Raw genomic sequence first — 20388 nt, forward strand, 5'->3', positions numbered from 1 at the left:
GTGTTGTGTGACAGTTTATTCATAATTAAACATTAGATGGCTTTATGATCTGTCAGTCATCATTTGTTTAGGAGGTTGTCCTATTTATCCAATTAAACACGTATACATCATCAAGGTATTATATTTTTTCTTGAATACTTGCCTAGTGATGAAGCCTTGTACCATTTCGTTTAATCTATGTACACTCAAATCTACAGCAAAATTCTTCTGAAATCAAGAAGTGTTATAATAAAAATGGAAGCTTCAGAGTTGGTAATATCTATGAGTTCTCATGTAAGCTTCAGATACAAATTCAATATGGAATTGCTATAGAATACTTTAATTTGGAATACTCCCTCAGTTCCCTTTCACGTTAATATAAATTTTATTATAATTTATCTGACAGCTTGGTTACTGGCAAGAGAGTTCATTTTGCTGGAAGATAAAGAAGACTGAGAAAATAAAAGCAGTACCATGTTGAAAATAATGTAAAACAAGGAAGGAGAATCATCCAGTGAAAATTTAGATTTCCTGGTTCTGAGAAGAAAAAGGCAGAAATCTGGTGAGATGTCTTGCCCACACATTCAGAGTAACACTTTAATTTGTCAATTATATCCCAGTAATACCCTATCCTGCAGCACAGATTCCTTGCCTGGCTAACTAAAATTAATTTTGCACAGTGTAAAATAAAATAGCCTTTTGAAAAATAAAAACAAAACGACAAAACAAAACCTCCACAAAACCCAACAACCCACCTTCTTCTCTAAGTCTTGCAAATTCATCTCTGCCAATAGATCCATGATTACACTACTGAAGAACTGACATGTTAACAACGTCATTAAACACTAAGCACCCTGACTATGTCTTGTCACTCTGCTGACATTACTTAATTTTTTCTATAGTACAGAGTCTATGAAGAGTACCAGGCTTCCAAGGCTGTAGATCTTGTCATCAAGGCTTATAAATCATCTTAAATAATCACTGAGAGGTATTTAGTTCAAATGTGATTTCACACTATGAATATGATATAAGCATTTGAATCAATAACCTATAAATTAATTTATAACATATTTGAAATGTCCAGATGTGCTTGGTCTAACAAGAACTCACTTCACAACTAAAATAGCTTCTTGGTCTACGCAGTTTTTAGGAATGCCCAGCTTCACAAGCATCCGAAATTATTAAGCATCTCCCTTGATAGCCTGAAAGTTCCTTGGGATCTTACCATTAGCTACACATCTGTGTCCTGCAGTACCCTTGCACTGGGTTCTAACATAATCTAGAACTAGCAGGCAAGCTCTAATTAACAACATTCTAGAGAAGCTCAGGAACTTAGATGAAGCCTAATGAAATTAACTTTAAGCTTGATATCACACCACATAGTGTCCCCTTTTTCTTCCAAGTCTAGGTGAGAATACTTGCCTAGCCTCTAGGCAGCCGAGACTGAGCTACATCTGCTTTCCAGGAGATGGTCCAAATCCAGCAGCTTTCAAATATTCAGATGGAAGGACATAAATTTTCCTATTGGTTTCCTAGAGTACCCAGAGGGCCAAAGCAGCAGCTTTGATGAGATCGTGCTGAATCTAAGCTAGATGAATCAGACTATTCTTTGCAGTTCCTCCAAGGTACCTATTTTGTGAATTAATCCTACAAGAAATTTGATTGATATATCTGTTAAATAAGACCTATCTTATCTTGGGCTAGACTTCAAATTGAGGTGAGATAATAGCCTGAATTAGATGCCATAAATGGAGTAGACTGGATTCCAAAAGCTATTCCAAGATACTATTGACAAGGTTATGAGCTGCCTCAAGAAAAAACCTGCAGCTGTGGATCTTATATTTGTGTTTCCACCATCTAAATTTCTAGGTAGAACTGCTAAGGAAATCGGTTTGGCATCTCTTTTCTTCCTTGTTTCTTCACGTTCATTATGGCAGTCACATTTTGCTCTAGGAGACAATAGGGACTGTGTTACAGGAGACAACATACTTTTGTAAGAACATACAATGGAAGGGTAATATTTGGAGACGTCACGTGATGGCAAGTTAACCTACACACAGGTGCACATTTATGCAGACAGTGTAAGGCTCACTTCGGTTCATGTTTTGAATTCCACATCAAATTGACTAAGTCTAACGACTGGAAAGTTTTCAAGATGAAAAACACTTATCAACATGACTCAGCCAAGGAATATATTTAAAAGCAGAGAACTCAATTACATTTGGAATGTCTGTGTCCTGCTAAAGGACAGCAATCTTAGGTGTGATAGAAATTTTAATGCTAATGATTTGAGGGTCCTAAACTGAGACTCAGCTTTTTAATGCTGAGGCAACACCACTTAAATAAATGCCAGATGAATGTTTCAACACTCAATACTGTGCTTAAATATTACCGAAGACAGGAATGCCAAGTAAAAAAGAGAAGATATGAAACAAAAATATGAACACCCAGCTTAGATTCAGGATTTGAAAGGCCTGCATAGAATATGCAAACTTACCCGGCCAATAATATTTAAGCCTGTTTAACATATATAAAAACTGATACTGAACTTTACTAACACAAATATCCCTTAAATTATCATTTTATTTCACTTGCATATTTCTCTATTGAATAGAAATTTATCCTTCGGTGTCTGGAATGGTGTCTGGAAAATTCTCAAACACTCAGTGTGGCTTAAATTTATTCTTAAAGGAGAATTGTCACTGATCTGAAAGTTGGGTTAACTTTCAAACCATCTGAAAAGCACTTTTAATGCTTGAAAAACGCAGGTAATTTCTTTATTTTATTAGATTAAAATAGTCTTTAAAGTGCTAACATCAGAAGATATTCAGGCCAATAACACACATCACCATATTCAATATGGCCTATCTACATATAAGCTGCTTTTGCAAAGGGATCTCAGCAATGGAAAGGTTAGAAGTAATAGAGAAATAAGTTGTAGCTTTTTAGCTTGGCTAAAGGAGAACAAGTCAGGACAAAGGAGTCAGTGCAGAACTGGGAGTGGTGTGCAAGAAACTGTGAAAAAAAGGTGTGTCTGGCAAATACCGTCTTAGGGTAACATGAAACACTGACTTTTTTGTAAATCTAGCCTAAGAAAAGGTTATAACAGCACCAGAAACATCTCAACTTTGCAAATAATTTCATTAGAAACACTGTGAACCTGGGATTGTGGCCTCCGGCAACATCCTGCACCAAGTCATACTAAATAAACAGTCTTAATAAGCATTCATAATTTGTCTTAAGATGTGATGGTTGATTTGGTACTACTTAGAGCAAAAAAGGTGTAGATGCATATCAGGCATGTAGAAGGTCACCATTATATGCCTCTCAAGTGTTACGCTGGACAGGAGAAAGTAGGAACACAAACAGAATACTGAGGGTTCTTTCACAAAAGAGTGAATAAAGACTCAGTTGGGCGAAACTACATCCCTCTATTCACTAAACCCCATATCGCTACACCCCCTCCAGCTCTTACAAATCCCAGCCCTATTTATTTCAATGCCTTGATACAATTTTTTTAAGTCTCCTGCTGTGTCTGTAATGTTTCTGTTTTCTTCACTCCCCTATTGTAAAACAACCATGTTCATGGAGCACCTCTTCTTTGAGAAAAGGCTGAGAGAGTTGGGGTTGCTCAGCCTGGAGAAAACTCTGGAGACATTCGAGGTCAGGCTGGATATGATTCCAAGCAACCTGATCTAATTGAAGATGACCTTTGAAGGGCCCTTCCGAAGGAAACTATTCTATGATTCCATGAGTCCGTGATTACCTTCCCACCTGTGTGCTTTCAGCTACCACCCAACCAAAGGTGCTAACCAGACAATACCCTGCCCCCAGCAGTGCTCAAGACCAGGCTGAATGGGCCTTGGAGCAACCTGGTCTAGTGGAAGGTGTCCCTTGCCCATGGCATGGGGTTGGAATTGGAGGAGCTTCAGGGTCCCTTCCAACCCAAACCACTCTGTGATCCTATGATAAAACCAATGTGGTGCGACTTTAAGCATATCGTAACAGCTGTAGTCATGCTGCTTGTTTGGCTAGCAGTGCTAAACCTAATCCCATAGCCAGCCAGCTTAGTATGTACTATCTGTGTTTAGACTCATCAGCCATCACCTACTTGTAAAGGGGCAAACAGGACATTGCTCCTCAGTGGCTTGTTGGCCAACCTAACCACTGTTGCTTCCACATTTGGGAAATAGAGTGTGTACACTGATGGTAAGTTGTACAAACTTGGTATATGATGCAGAAACTGGTTTGCATCCTTCTGCTCTTGTTCTTTACCCTGCTTCTCTCCCACATCAATATCACTGGTTGGGGAATACCAGTTTTTAAATTTTGCTTACACTAGCTTGGGAATCACTCTGAGTAAAGTTGATGCTTTGGTTTTTTAAAAACTTTGAAACTCGAGCTCACAAATTATCCGTTAAAAAGCCAACAGGGAACTCATCGTATCCTGATGGTATTTTATTTGTATTTGGAGATCTTCTGTTTGTGTTTTCAAATCTGGTTTTACTTTAACTGAAAGAGCTGTTCAGAGTCTTATCACTTTTTTGTCGACACAACTGGGTATAATCTGGTGTTTTGTTGGTTTTTTTTTTTCCTGACCAAACATCTTCAGGCAATGCTGTAGCTACACAGATAAATAACGAAAAGGGAGTATTTACATACTGAGGGATTCTTTCTGAACAAATGTTTCAGTACAGCTCAAAATGATACAGCTCCTGAGCAGAAAAGTAATTCTCTATTTGTTATCAACAGCAAACACAGTAGGTATACTATCTGGAAAAAATGTTTTAGCATTTAGTGGTGTACTTTAACCTAAAGACTTGAAAAGTTTCTTCACAAAAATAAATTTTTCTTTAGGATACTTTAGTAAAAGCAGAATTTTGTTTAGGTAGTTTAATAGTTACCCAGGGAGAAACTCCAAGGAGGAAAAGCAATAATAGTCTGGATGGTTCCCATCACCACTAGAAACTAAATGACATGATTTATCATCACTTTACTTCAGTTTTACACTTGTGCAACTTCAAAGTTCAGCAAATTGCACTGGAACGTTGAAGTGATGAATAATGTGCCATATTACTCTCTGAACAATAAATAACCTTTGTGAAAATATTCTAAAGTATGGTTTAGGAATCTGGGGGGTAGATTGAGCAAATTGCAGAGAATTAATGTTGATAACAGTTTTCTTCCTGTGGCTGGATAATAATTCAGAACCTGATAATTTTAAATAGTATGTGGCTAACCTCTCAATATGGGGGGGGGGGGGGGGGGGGTAGGGGAAGATCTTTTTCCCAAACTACTGCTAAATTCAGTGATGTACTCTCAGTGATTAGATGTTCTAAAACTTCAACCAATTTGCTTTCAAAATTATTCTACAATCACCACCTTTTTCAACAACCTCACAAATTCTTCTCTCAAATTAAGTACATTCTCTACCTTTTCTAGATAAACATAAGGCTAGATGGTACCATCTTTTAATTTAACAGATGGGTCTCTTACTTTGATGTCAAATTCTCTTTCTGATAACAAAATAAATGGTAGAAGTGATATATAAAACATTTATTTCTATACTCATAAATAATTATCAGCTTTTTATGAAGCCCGTTAGAAATTTTACCTATTTCTAGAATGAATCCTGGAATGAAACCTACCTTTATCAAATAGTAGTGCTTATGTGTGCATTTGTCCCTTTTCCTCAGTTTTAGTCATTCTTACTGTGTTCATTCTAAACATACAGGATGAAGTACTGATGTCAATGGCTATACTGCTGTGAGACTTGAATTCACCTTAGCACTTGATGTCTTTTGAATCATTGAGTTCATTTTGAAGAGCCTTTTATTTCATCTCACTTCTGTTATTTAACATGCATTACATTTCCTTCATTTATCATTTTTGAATACTGACCATTTTCCTTCAGTTTTATATCATGTCCACTTTCAATAGCTGCTATATAGTTAACAATCTGAAGAAAAATACAAGCATGTAATTAATTTTTAAATCACTGTTCATAGGTACAAGCCTGCAATAGCTAGATGAAAATTTTAGGAATGGTTTGACAGCTGAACAAACTGAAGGGTTTTTTTTAAGTGTTATTAAATAATCAAGGAAGTCCTTCATCAATATTCTATGTAAACAAGGATTGTATTAATCTAATTCTGTACCTCCTGGAGCTTCTAATAATTTTTATTTATGTTCAAGGAGACTGAAAGGGTAGTTAAATTATTTTGAGAAACACAATGTGAAATTTGTCCCTTTTTCTCTTACTCTACGAGTTTTTAGACTGATACACAAGGATGTGTGATATACCTTCCCACGGATGGCAGAACTCATCAAAAAGAATACTGATTAATGTCATGCTGAATCCTGATGCAGGTCGACAGAAACAGATGAGTACTGTCAACCAAACAAGAAAGTGCATTTGTTCATGCCGTATGTATTAGTCACAGTGTATAAATTTATGAATATTTATCCATACAGACCAGACATGGGAATGGTCTATGTATTATTGAAAATCGACTGTCATGGACTTCAAGTCCTCAATATACTGCTTTGGGGAAACACACGTAAGTGATAAACAGGAAAAAAATGCGCAAATCACAGGCTCTCACCCTGTTCCCTCTCGTCTGACTGCTCCTCAATGTGTCTACTGTCATCCCTCACTCTCGTCTGTACCCGGTAGACCTTTCCTTGCTCCTCCTCCAAGTCCTTTTGAAGGATCAACTTGCTTCATGAGGCGTAAGGTACAGGATTAAAACAAAACTCAGGACAAGCCTGTTTACTTGGAGCCTGTTTCTCCTTGGTTTTCCCATGGTTTTGCACTTGATTTCAAGCATTGTAGAATGGAAAATATTCTGGTTCTCAGTTTTAACAGCACCCTTGGCAACTATAAAACAGTAAATTTTATGATCCTGCCATAAAAGACATACATGGAGATGGAGGGAAAACAATGGAAACTGAATGTACTCTGCATTATATATTCTATATGGTAAGTTCAGCATGCCACTGAAATCTGCTATAATATTTCTTACCGGTTGGATGTAGGTCTTCACACTTAGCAGGAAACAGTGAAATTAAGCAGGTGAAAACAGTCAATCTAGACACAACCTTCACTATTGTAAAAACTGAGTTTGGAACAGACAAGTTCCATGGACACAGTTCTGTGGGTTTTAAACAGGATTAATTACTTATTTTAGCATTAAGAAATTGAAAAGTATTGCTAATTCTAAATGATAGCTTTTCAGCACTGTTTTGAAGAGGAGGGACATTTCTGGGGGACAGAGAAAGGAAGAAAGGATAATTCACTCGTAAAAAGTGCAGAAAATGGCAAATACAAATAAAAATAAGAAGATTAATAGCATCATGTACTGAATCTGACCTTTGAACAGTGCACTGAACTGAGCAGAAGCTGACAAATCACCTCAGTGGAGCAGAAGAATTTGAAAGTGTTCATGAAATCATTTCTTAAATCCTAATTTTGGTGTATTTTTTGTGTCACAAAGCATTTTATGGGGTCCATAATGAGATCACGAATTACTGGTCTTCACAGACAGTTGTGCTATATGGAATACTCTAATGCAGTAAAAAATATCTACTTTATGATCACTCTAATGAACAATAAAAACAGATATTTGAGGCAGCTTTATCTCATTAATATAGCTAAGCTTTCATCTCATTCTCTTCATGCTGTCTATCTTTGACATCAGGACTAAGCTGGCAAGCGTGGTTACTCGGCTTTCCGTCAGTTGAGGTTTAATCTCCTGCCAATGTGTATAATCAAAATCTTAGACATCTACATTACCTGCTTTCTCCTATTAACAGTAACATGAAAATAATTCTGTCTGAAGAGCTGCTTTAGTAAATGGAGGTTTAATTGACACCATCACCAAAAGCCCTTTACAGAAGCATTCAGAGAGTGCACGTTTGCTACCATATGGGAATCACAAGGTTGTACAAGGAATTCTAAATATTCCCTTTTTTTGTTGTTTTTAATGCAATCTCCTTCTCTTACTGCCCACCCTCCCCATAAAAGGCTGAAAATATTCTATGTTGGTCTCCAGCAAAAGCCAACAAATATTCCAGCACTGCTGGTTAACTCAACCACACTCAATCTTTCCTCCTCCTCCTTACTGTAATTTACTGTTGAGGAGCAATTCTTTTGCCTCCCACATACTCCAGCCAAGATCACAGTATTTAACAAAACTAATATATAGTGTGATAAATTAAACTGTATCAACCTACAACCAACATGAGAGACTTAAAATAGAAAATATAGTTCAAACATCATTCCAGTGTAAGAATTTTGTCAGAAAAAATCCAACCATTATTTGCCAGAAAGGTAATGGAAGAAGATACAGTTTTCATTTTTTAAATGATCCTCTTATAACAGCTACCAGCTTCAATGAAATACATTATAAATTAATCATTTGAGGCATATATCTCACCAGAATTGTCACAGCGATAAAATTCTGCTTTAAAGAATATGCCCTGAGAAAACACAGGATAAAGCCCTGTCAGTCTTCTTGAGTAATAACTTCTCCATCAGCAGTCAATTATTAGGCTATTATTAATAACAAGAATTGGTGATTGGCTACAAACTAGAGAGCTGAGTGACTCTGCCCAGGAGAAATTGCAGTCTCAGAGGTCAGCAAATTATGTTCATTTTTCCCTGCCCTGGGCTTTCAGCCTTCGTATTTTCCCATCTTTCCCTGGGGAGTCAGGAGCAATGGTGATTGCGGGTACCAATTCCTTGCACTTCCCATGGAAATAAATCATCCCTTCCAACACGGATGGTGGAGGCCTAATTAACTGCTACTCAAAGACACTCGCTCAAAGCCAGGGTGCCACCATGAGAAAAGCAACTGCACTGTGTTGTATCTATATCTGCCTTAGTCTTCCCAGTTGTATACTCAACTTTTTTGCAACTTCTTATTGCAAACACTGTTATGCATTTTTGTCAAATGCTTTTATCCTTTTTTCCTCTGACAACACCCATTTTTGTACACCCACAAGTCACACAACACAGGTATGAAACACGAAAGACTTAAAAATTTTTTTCAATCTCACATTACAGTCTCCAGTGAACACAACTGTCCCCTTCTAAGATACCTCTTACCCTGTTTACATTTCAGCCTTAACGAGTTAAGTATAAAAAGTTCCTAAACATTGCATTCCATGCATTTATTATGGCAAGAAAGAACTTACCACTCCTGGACACAGACACTGCATTGACTCACTGATATACTCACTGATCATAGAGTTTTGTCACACTAGTAAAGGCTCTTAAATTCTCTCCAATTGTATTAAATGAATAAAATGAATAAAACAATTACATGTCAGCATGAACTCTCATATATATCTCTTTTTAAAAGGGAGTAACCGTGGTCTAAACTTTATACCCCCTCTGGGCCATGGAAGGTTATTGTATCATTTTCAGTGGAATCCAAATTTCACTTGGTTAAACCTTTATGAAAAAGAGTTACTTGTCTGAGATGTAATGCCAATGTCTGTGAATAACCTTCTGAGAATGCCATATTCCAGAACAAATCTACCTTTTTTGCTACCTGAATCACTGGTGGTGGCAAACCACATTTTAAATAAACCTTGCATGAGGGCTTTAATAATAAGAACCGCAAGCAATAAATTAAACAAATGCAGAGATTATCCCCAGGGTAATCCTGGCATACCACAGGCTTTCAGTGCTTTTGAAGGGGTGAAAGGTTATCAAAAGAAAGGCAACTCCAGCTTACTATCATGTTAGAATATAATGCTAAGAGCTTTCTTTTAAAATAAATTATATATACCTTCAAAGTCTATGGAAAATGAAGAGGTGAGAGAAAAAAATGAAAGAGATGACAGCATGCAAATGCGTTGGGTTGTTCGATTTTTTTTTTATTTCATACAGATGCTTATGAGGACTGCTAGCTATATGTTGAACACTTTGAGCTCTCTGAAAAAGCAGCATTCATGTGTAGAAAAGAAAGATTTAAACTACTAGTGGCAAAGATCCTATTAAATTCAGTGAGGCTATGACTGCATCTCAGTATTTCAGCAAAATCAAACACACTGAAGCTAAGGGAAAGCATCTTTTTCTTCAGTTTATATGTAGACCTGATTCTGACAGTCACTCAGTTTTACCAATCAGGAATTATCAAGCAAGCAAAAGTCAAATTTGAATTAAAAAAAAAAAAAAAATCCCAAACAACAAAAAACATCGAATGTACAAATCTAGACTTATACATACAAAACTGAAGTTTTTGATATGCAGAATAAGTCAGAGTCACAGTGCTTGTCGTAAACACATATTTCTTTATATAAAACGCAAGCAAATAATACCTATTATTTCTCAGTTAATTGAATTAAAAGCATGAATGAAGACTAAAACACTAGATCCTTTATTACTAAGAAATGACAGAAAAAAAAAAAAAACTTTTGCCTTTTTACTTCTTTGAATAAAAAGCAATTTTGATAAACCAAAGCAGAAAGATAGATTTTTACTTGTGGAAACAAAGTGATAGTTGCAGGCTGTACTAGAAAGGAAGCTTTGCTGATTTACTTTTGGTTTAGTAACTTCCACAGTACTCTATGACTACAGACTGTACAAGCTACACGTACTATACTGTATATATGGTACTCTGTATTCGACTATGCTTAATTAATAAAATTATATTAAAAAATTGTCAGCTTCAGTAAGTACTATCTTCTCTCAAATAGGTTCCAATACTTTTAAAGTGAAGTTACTATAGAAATATCCAATTATTTATGGGATTCAGGCTGACAGGCCATAAGCTTAAGTCTTTATATTGAATGCATATTCTACATAGCTAATAGTGTTATTCATATACAGTCCCATCAGAGATTTGGGTAACGCATCAGCAAACATAATTTCTAACTGTGGATTGGGATTGCTCTTATTAATTTTTCTCCTCCAAGTATGAAATGCAAATCATGAAAAGTATAATTTGCATCTTCACTTACACATTATCTCTTCTTTGCACCTTAGGAAACTGCCAGGTATTAAGTTACAGTTAAAGCTTTACCAATACCATCACAGTTTCCTGGAATCAGAGTAATTTTATTTTACTTCCTGATTCAATCATGTTTTGAACTATAAGAACCATCCTTTGTCACACTTTAAAAATGTGCAAATTGCAACCCACAGGTTAACTGCTATCCGCTCTAAGTAACATCTGTCTGCCTAAAGAAGCATTTCCTTTCATTGGGTAGCTCAGATTTGAAAAACAACCTGCTAGAGAGCTGGATAAACCTGAATATTGGCAGTTCACTGACAAACTAATTATTCTGAATTTCTGCTTTACCTAAAGGACATCTTTATCTCAGCAAATAATGAAACAGTTCATTCAGCAAAACCTGTTTCACAAATCCTAGTTCAGTTCTTTGCTGATCTCGCATCTATAGTACTTTCACTAAGCTTAATATTATCCAGGTCATGCTTCCAGGTGTCATTAAAAATGAAAAATTAGCGCTTGCATAAATTGTCACAGTAATAGTAGATGTCTATATAGATAAATACAACTCAATTCCTTCTCCTTACACTGCATTCACACACAAAGGCAGTACTTCTTTTGCTCTAATTTCTATGTTAAACAGATTTTTATTTGCATTCTTCTCAGTGTTCTTCGGCACATCTAATATATTTTCATTCCAGAGGACTAGATTATTTCTCCACAACTAGCCTCAACATCCATAAATCTAAAGTATTCATGGAAATAGAATTCTTTCATTTTTTATGACTCAGTACCTACTTTAGATGCTTTTAACTCTACGCATAAGCAATACTTTCTTACCCCACTCCAAAATCTTGGGAGACATACATAAAGATTAAGAAATATTTCCTATTATGTGATAACAAAGACTGTGTTGAAAACCACTGTATTTTCAAAAAAAGATCTGAAAGTTAAAAAGAAAATAAAAACCTGCTCTCCTTCAGTAAAGAGGCTTTTTATGTTTTTTCTGATTTAGGATCTTTTATCAATTGACTTAAGATGCAGCAATATAAAGGCAGCATTAGGCTCTTAATGTTTAGTTTGTAATTGCTCTTTCACTACCTGGCAAATATGAAAGAAGCGCTAATGTTGTGAGCAAAACTTGCAAATGAAAAACAATTCTAAATAAGTTTTAATTTGTCAAAGCAAGAACTGTGGGATACAATTTTATGTGATAGCATAGTCTTTACATTATGAGCAAAGAATCAAATCTTTCTGCAGGTCTGTGCAGGAAAGCTCAGAAATAAGTATTCATTAGTGCACTTGCAAATGTGATCACAATCTGTCATTTGATCCTCCTGTCAAACAGAAAAGCATGACATGCTTTCAAGGACTGTACATCTCCCATATTTGTGATGGAGCATTTCCAAAGGTGAAGGAATTTAGAGGTTAACTTCCTGCCCAACTTCCTGCCACGCTAGCAGGCTGGGGTGGTTTGCTTGAATTAGTAATTTTTTGCTAAGAAGTGACACAATACTGTAAAACTTTAGCAAAATGGTAATTATTACAGTTTGGTTTTTTTAATGCTACAGATTAATGGGGAGATTTAATATCTTTTATTAAGTGTTATAAGTTCTCTCTCCTTGTGTTTAATAGTGAATTCTTTTTTGTCCCCAGTGATCTTATTTTCAAAAGAAATCTATTCTGGTCTACTAAAAATGGTACTGTGAATTGATTTCCACTGAAACTACAAAGACAAAATCACACGATAGTGAGGTTGGAAGGGGAGTCTGGAGATTGCCCAGCCCAACCTCCCTCCTCAACCAGAGCACACTGGTGGGTTTTGAATGCGTCCACAGATGGAGACTCCACAACCTCTCTAGACAAAGTGTTCCTGTGTTTGACCACCCTCACCATGAAAAAAGACACTCATAATAACACTACTTTTGGTGACACAACTTAGCTGAAGCTGTCCATCTTAGTTTGACACTAGCTATTGATGCTAGCTATAAATACGCCCTTCTCTGCCTGCAGCGTTATATGGTAGCCTGCAGAGCATCCGTTCAGCAGGCTTCAGTCTATTTGCTTAAAGTTATCCAAGACAATTAAAGAAAATAGTTTTACAGTTGTCACTTTAGAGGTGCATTAAAATCAGTCAGTCATTTGGCCTGACAATTTAATCATTCACATCTATTCATAGTTGGGTAAAATGACTGTAAATGACTATGCAGAACACAACACAACCGTACTTGGTCAGAAACTTGAAACTGCATAAGAAAACACTCAAAAAAACCAAAACCACAAACCCTCTGACATCTGCATATATATATATATATATAAATAATACATTTGAAAACTGCTTACTTTTCCTTGGCTGGCAGCTCTGTCTGATGAGAAGCCATCTTAGATCCCGTCCTGTCAGGCTTAGCTGTCCTTTGTCTTTGCTTTCTTCTTGGAGCAGTATCAATGACATCTGGGCTACCCAGAAGGGAATCCCTTCTTTCTGGCACTACCAAAAGGAAGAGACCAAAGTTGATAAGAACTTGAATATGAAGTATAACAACATATTCTTAAAGCATTTTCTGTTCATTTTTATTAAAATCCCTATACTGCTAAGATGAGCTCTGATTTGACAGCAGTTGGTGTCAAACCAAACAGATGTCATAAAGGGAAATTAAAAAAGACAAAATTTAAACTAGAAAGATAAGTTTCCCTCAACACCTCCTTGTAGTCTGTGGAGAGAATGACAGGCAGTTATAAACCAGAAATATACTGGTGGTCTCAGGACAACCAGATCCTTTCCTAAGCTAAAACCCCTCCCTTCCCTTGATGTTAATGCACTCAGGAGATATGTAATCATTTTTATTCCAGCTATCAATATCCTCTAGCATGTTTCTATCTGGTATGCCTCCTTTAAAAAAAAAAAAATTAATTACCTTAAAATTTAAAGAGAATGATAAAGAACAGCACTCATTTCAACTGAAAAATATTAAGTAATAATGTAGTGACTGAGGCCGATGCTATTATGGTAACTTCTCTGATTGATTATTACTTTCTGTGTGTCTTAGGAAGGTTTAATCTTCACATGGATGAAAGACAGCCTAATTTGCGATTCAATATTAAAGGTTTTCACAGTAAGCAAATAATGGGTCCTATTTCATCATTCCTTTCACAGTTGTTACCTATGTCTACTGAAAGTGAAACAGGAAGAAAATACGCAACCCACAAGTCACATTTTCATTGTTTCTCAAAAACCCACATTTCTGAGCAAGAAAACTTCTAAATTAGAGGGTATAAAATTAAATAAATAGGCTATAAATATTAAATATATAAATAGAGGGTCCCTAGAGCAAGCGTAACTACTGCTTACAGTGAAGCATATGCTCAAATATCAGAATCTCTTAGCTTTTACCAGTGTGCACTACACCATTGCAGATTTACAGATCTGTGTAGGATGACCTTCTCAGATATTAAGGCACAAGCTAATTAACACGTTTCAAAGCACAGTATAGACAAGACACACTGCCTGTGATAAATGCTGAGAACAGTTAAATTACAGCCCAAGCCGCCACACCAAACTTTAACTAGCTATGCATACTTTTCCAGTGCTAAATCTTGAAAATGTGTTCATGATTGTTAGTTACTATTTACTGGTAGCATGTTATATATCTAACATTTACACTAATATTGTTTTATATATTCCAGCATCACTTCCTAACGACTGCCCCCTTTATATGCATTAATCAATACATATAAAATAGTTCATTGTTAAACCTTTAATAATTTTATTACCATAGTTTTTATCTTTCTTGCTGCTGTTCTCCTTCCACACTCTGCTTTTGCCAAAAAGCAGAACCAGAAGATGCTGTATATATAAACCCTACAAAATGCTGCTGTTAAATACTGTCCCTGGGCTTCTACTTGTGTAATATGCAACACTGCTCATGGCCCTTGTGCTCAGCCTTGCTTCCTGTTTAGCTTACCGTTTGCCATCTACAACAGTCTCACTGGTGGCAGAGGGAGACTGGTGGTAGAGGAAGAAAAATGGAAAAGTTCATCTTTCCATCACACCGCAGTTGTGCTAACTTCAGGCTGGAAAAGGGTGTCAGTTTTCTATTAAACATCTCAATCTAATCTTTCTCATTAAAACAAATGTTACTCTTATGACTTATTAAAACCGAGTAGAATAAAAAATATTGACCTAAATGATTAAATAAACCTGTACAATAAAGTTGTGAGAATGTTTCTTTTAATAATACCAAGAAGAAGGCTTCTTATTCGGACAGCCTAGGATACACTGTCCTGAATAGTAGTCGACTAGCTCATAGATAATGATTGATCACTATAGGCTTGTGTTTTTTTCATTTTGTTTCATATAATCATAGAATCACAGACTGATTTGGGTCAGAAGGGACCTTAAAGTTCATCCAGTTCCAACCCCCTGCCATGGGCAGGGACACCCTCTACTAGACCAGGTTACTCAAAGCTCCATCCAACCTGTTTCTTTCTTTTAAGCCAAATACGTCTTAGGTTAGAATTACTAATGAAAAGATGGCATACACTAGTAGCTCAAGTATCATGCATCACCATTAAGACTTTAAACCACCACCCACTACTGCTGCCCAAAAATAACTCCCATTAACAAATTCATTTCCAGTACTTGACAAAATGCCAAAGAAAGCTTCAGCAAAACATTATTCGTTGCTTGACATAAAATCATTTGGAAAGAGCAAAGACAGTCTCGAACATACACCTAGTTTTTAATTTTGTCTGAATTTCATCACCATTTTAAGGAGGCAGAGTTCCATGATTTCCCATGAAATTAAATTTCTTACTTTGATATTATGCAATACAATATGAATGCTTGTTATACCTTTGAGAACAATAGTACCAATTTAAATTGAGACAAGAGTATTGTTTGATGAAAGCCAGTTGATTGCACCACCTATGCCAACGTTGATCAAGAAATGGAAATGTTCTAAATATATAATGTATCATCTGCAGATTAATAACTGCAAGAAACAAGATTGATAAGGGCAAGACAGGGATTCACACTTCAAGTACTTAAAGAATATTTGTGCTAAGATCAAAAACTAATACTACCAATGCAGCATCATGATCTCTGAAAACTACAGGCATTTAAGGATTAAGTTCTGTATCTTGGCTAAAGATAGGCAGTCCAGTTATAGTTTAAAATAGACTTCTTCATTACTTCATTTTTATATAGAGATAGCAATTAATATAAAAGAAATACCTTCCAATCTATCATGTTCACTTTTCAGTCTGACAAAAACACCACCTTCATTCTCTGTAGATCATCACCTGTAATGAAAATTCTTTGACTTTTCTAATTGTTAATGACAGTGCTGTACTCACTGACAAAACAGAACCCAGCTTCTCTCTGTTCTCAGAAAGGACTAAACCCACTACTAAAAGCTTATCTTTGCCCTAAAAAAAAAATATGCAAGAAACAAAGCAATCAGAAAATGAATGGAAGCATTCAACATCTAAGCAATCTGTTTGCCTACAATGACCTAACTTCACAATGTCTGAATTTGTGGAGGGTGCACTGCAAGCAGGAAAAAAAGTAGTAGTTCATGAGAAACAGAGTTACAGACATAAATTCACTTCTCTTCACCTTATTAGTACATATTTAAGATGCAACAAAGGATCCCCAAACTTGAACATTGTATTTAAGTCATTCCTACAATCCAAAATATCTGGTAGACCTGCTACAGTTGCTTCACTACACTGTCCTGTGCAAGTCCAGATGAAAACCATGTACTGCAATAGTATTTTGCAAACGATTTATGACTTTTAATGCAATACAGGTGAAAGCAGAAGGTGGATCTTGCTATTTCTAGTTAAAAGACTACATCAGTGTTCCTATTTCCTTGTATTTCTATCAAGTGTATCACATGGGTTTTGTTATCTTAAATACTGATCATTTGTTTCCCTTGATGAAATATTTTCTTTCTCTCTCAATGTTTGTATTCCTCAGGACGCTAAATTACATTAGAATGGCAAATGTCCTTTGCAAATACAGTCTTACAGCCACAGATCCTATGGGATCAGACCCTGTTTGCGTTACAGCACAGGACTGATTCTAGGTTAACCAGTCACTTCAGAAAAGGAAATGCTGCAAAAGGTAAATGTTTGAGCACTGTGCTGCTACCAGTTTTATCAGGACATAACAGGATAATTTTAAAACCATTCATCAGTGTTAAATGGGTTCAAGAAACGTTCACATTTCTGGCAGGTACCACCAAATCAAACATTTAGCACTGCAAACTTGGTTTGCTCAAAATAAAGACTTTTCAGTTTTATACAAGCATTTTTTTTTATTATTGGAATGGAACAGGAAATATTCAGAAAGGACACAGGAATTTTATCCTCAAGAAAGTGACTGGCCTTTAATTAAAATTATGCCCTACCCCAAAGATTTTATCAACAGAAGCACACAAATCTGTCAATTTTAATTTCTGTTGTTCATGGAAATTTACCTGATTCCTTTTTCTACACAGCAGCAATGACTTGTGAAAATTTGTCCAGATTTTCAGATATTAATGCTATCACAGGTCCCCTAAATTTCTGTCAGAGCTGTGCTGTTAATGGAACAGAATTTCCTGGTTGAATTCTGCCTAACTCCATGCAGCATGTGTGGCTCCACAGTTACTCAACTGAACTTCCAAGTTCTGCTGTCTTTCTTTGAAGAAGCAGATCATTTTACTTAACATCAGTCCCCCACTCAAGGATCTTGCAATTTTTTCTACAGTGGTTTCTTTGAGAAAAAAACAGGCTGCATAAACAATTACTGTCTCTCCTGCTTCTGCCCTTGCACGGCAGTGATAACAGATAAACCTAGGCTGAAAGATGACAAAGTGGTCACAAAACCATCACCTACAGAACACCAGGGCTGCCTGTGACAGCTGCTCCCCAAGCCACGAAAGAAAAAAAATAAAATAAGAAAGAAAGCAGAATTCATCACTTTAATCCTTGACTACAGTGTAACTTCAGTAATTAAAAGGTTTCTCAATCTCAGCCTAATTCCTAAGGGATCACCATAGCTGATAATAATTAGCATCTCTTTGACATTCTCAGCAGAGTATCCTAAATGAATAGGTATGCAAATGAATGTGTCTCACTGATGTAGGCAATTCCTGCAAAGTAGGATTAAGTCATTCTTGACAGGCAATTTAGGAAACACCACTTCAATCTATGCTGAAGTTACCCTGTATATACACACACTCTGGCCATAATCAGGCAATTTTTCATAAGAAATAGATCTATTTAGTTCACTCAGAGATCCAAATTAAATATCAGTATTTGCAGTTCATGCATGTGCTTTGATGTAAGTAACAGGAATACATCACTATTTTAATTTTAGGAAAACAGTAAGAACCGTTTCTCCATTTCCTCTGTTCTGTTCTATTTTATATTTCATTCTTTGTCTAAATTTGGGTTTACTGGACCATAATCCCCGGGGGCCCTAAGGCAGTTGAGACGGCAGTTCTCTAAATTCTCTGTCAGTCAGTTACTGAGGTTTACTTTTATAAAGAATATCTCCATGGGAAGTGTTTATGAAGACAAATTTTAAAACAACTCCACAAAAAAAGTCCATACAAATCCATTTAGATCCATACAAAACCTGTAAGTTGTATCCAGTTCACATTTCACTCTGTTAAGACTGACAGAGCATCCTAAGTCATAACATGAAGACTTTTATTTGCGAAGGCTATTCTTTTCTGATGACACCCTTTTTCAAAGGCTTTTTAAATACAATTCTTTTGTCTTTTTTTCCTCAATTAAAAAAGCTTGTTTCAAGTGTCCCTCCCCATGGCAAGGGGTTGAAACTAGATTATCTTTAAGGTCCCTTCCAACACAGAACATGCTGTGGTGCAAAGGTTCAGTGAAGTTACAATAAAAATGTAGTTGACATACAATTTCCTTCTCAGTGCTTATTTATTGGAGGCAATCCAGGTGCTCATCTGTTACCAGTTCATATTGTCCTGAAACTGAATGGCAAATAATAATCAGGGTAAATTTGACAAGCAAATAATAAGTTTGGTCAGGAAGCATGAAAAAAAAGCCTCTTCTCATACATCAAAATATCAGAGGGGAGAAAAAGAATGCATTTTCACAAATATCTGCAGGGGCTTTGAAGGTGCTCATTAATTTTAGTCATCAAACCCATTATCTTTAACAAAAATCCCTCTTTTCAAAATAGCGTGATATGGAGTATTTCAATGAACCATATGTACTTCATTAGATGAGATACTAACTTTCAATAACCCATAATAATGTATGCTCCTAAAGGTACTTTAGTAACATCAGAATTCAAAGGAAGTCACTGGTTATAAACACTGTCGAAGGTTATGATTTATCAGTAACACAGCAATTTTGAAAATCCTCACAGTATAGAACTGTATACTATGCATTTGTAGTGCCCCCAGCCCCTAAATATTACTAGCTGCCTTACAGTTCAAGCTTTATGATGTTCTCAAGCTTTTCTTGACGCAGGTCAGGTAGAGGATCCTATGAGGCTGTGAAAGCTAAGAGATTGACATTTTTGTATCTGAAATATTCTGACAATTAAAGCTGCTTTCCCTGCTTTATTTTCCATGGGTGCTTAACAGAAGGAATGGCAATGTTGGCAACTCAGATGCTGTGGTGGCTGTCTAGTGATGCTGCCCAGCAACAGCATGTATCAGCTTTGCAATGATCCACTGATGGTCCAGATTTATTACATGCAGTTACAGAAATCCTTTTCCATCTCTGACTCTCAAATCTTTCTGAAACCCCTGCCCTACAAGGCTAGGTTTTCTGTACCATGGCTAGATGCTCCACTGTCTAGCACACCAGCACATCTGAGTTCAGGCAAGAGCATTTAAAAAGTCATCCTCTGAAAAGGTTTAGATGAGCTCACGGTCCCGGGTGTGACTGTTTGCTGGAGTCATCCTCTAAACTCCCTGGATGTCCTATTTGGATCATCTGTACCACCCAGGGTGGAGGTAGGAGGCTTCTGAACAGCATCCTCTGGAGACATTAAACAACATCCAGGTCAAATAAAATAAACAAGACAGACAGACAGAAGAATTGAAAACATGAGGCCAAGTAAAGCTTTGGAAAATATTTTTTGGCTGTCATCTTTCAATTCAATGTGAGGTAGTGGGCCCAAAGTAATTTCTCACCAGGCATGTGACACATGTACCTCATGCCTGGAGTTCCAACTGGCACCTTTTTTGCTCTAGTAGATTTTCCTGGTGTCTACAGCTTAATTTGCTAAGCCCATCCAGCTGATCTATGCCCTGGCACTGCCAGTAGTGGGTCTTCAAGAACATCACCTCTGAGGTGACCCCATACATCAGACAGTACTTATTATCAGTGTTCTTGTTATATGAACTCGTATTATTATATTATGTTATTATTATTCGGTGCTCAAGGCCAGGCTGGATAGGGCTTGAAGAAA

At 36.4% G+C, this 20388-nt stretch overlaps 1 protein-coding gene across 5 annotated transcripts in view; it reads right to left on the bottom strand.

Annotated features, from left to right (window-relative positions):
• The window catches only part of XRCC4 (X-ray repair cross complementing 4), a 174576-nt gene that overhangs the window by 49523 nt on the left and 104665 nt on the right, over positions 1-20388 (bottom strand). For all 5 annotated transcript variants that reach the window (XM_065664059.1, XM_065664057.1, XM_065664058.1 and 2 more), the window contains exon 7: positions 13284-13428. In XM_065664059.1, the coding sequence (XP_065520131.1) occupies positions 13284-13428 (145 nt within the window). The remainder of the gene's footprint in view (positions 1-13283; positions 13429-20388) is intronic.

The sequence above is a fragment of the Lathamus discolor genome, chromosome Z (assembly GCF_037157495.1).
Source record: "Lathamus discolor isolate bLatDis1 chromosome Z, bLatDis1.hap1, whole genome shotgun sequence".
In the NCBI taxonomy this organism is placed as follows: Eukaryota; Metazoa; Chordata; class Aves; order Psittaciformes; family Psittacidae; genus Lathamus; species Lathamus discolor.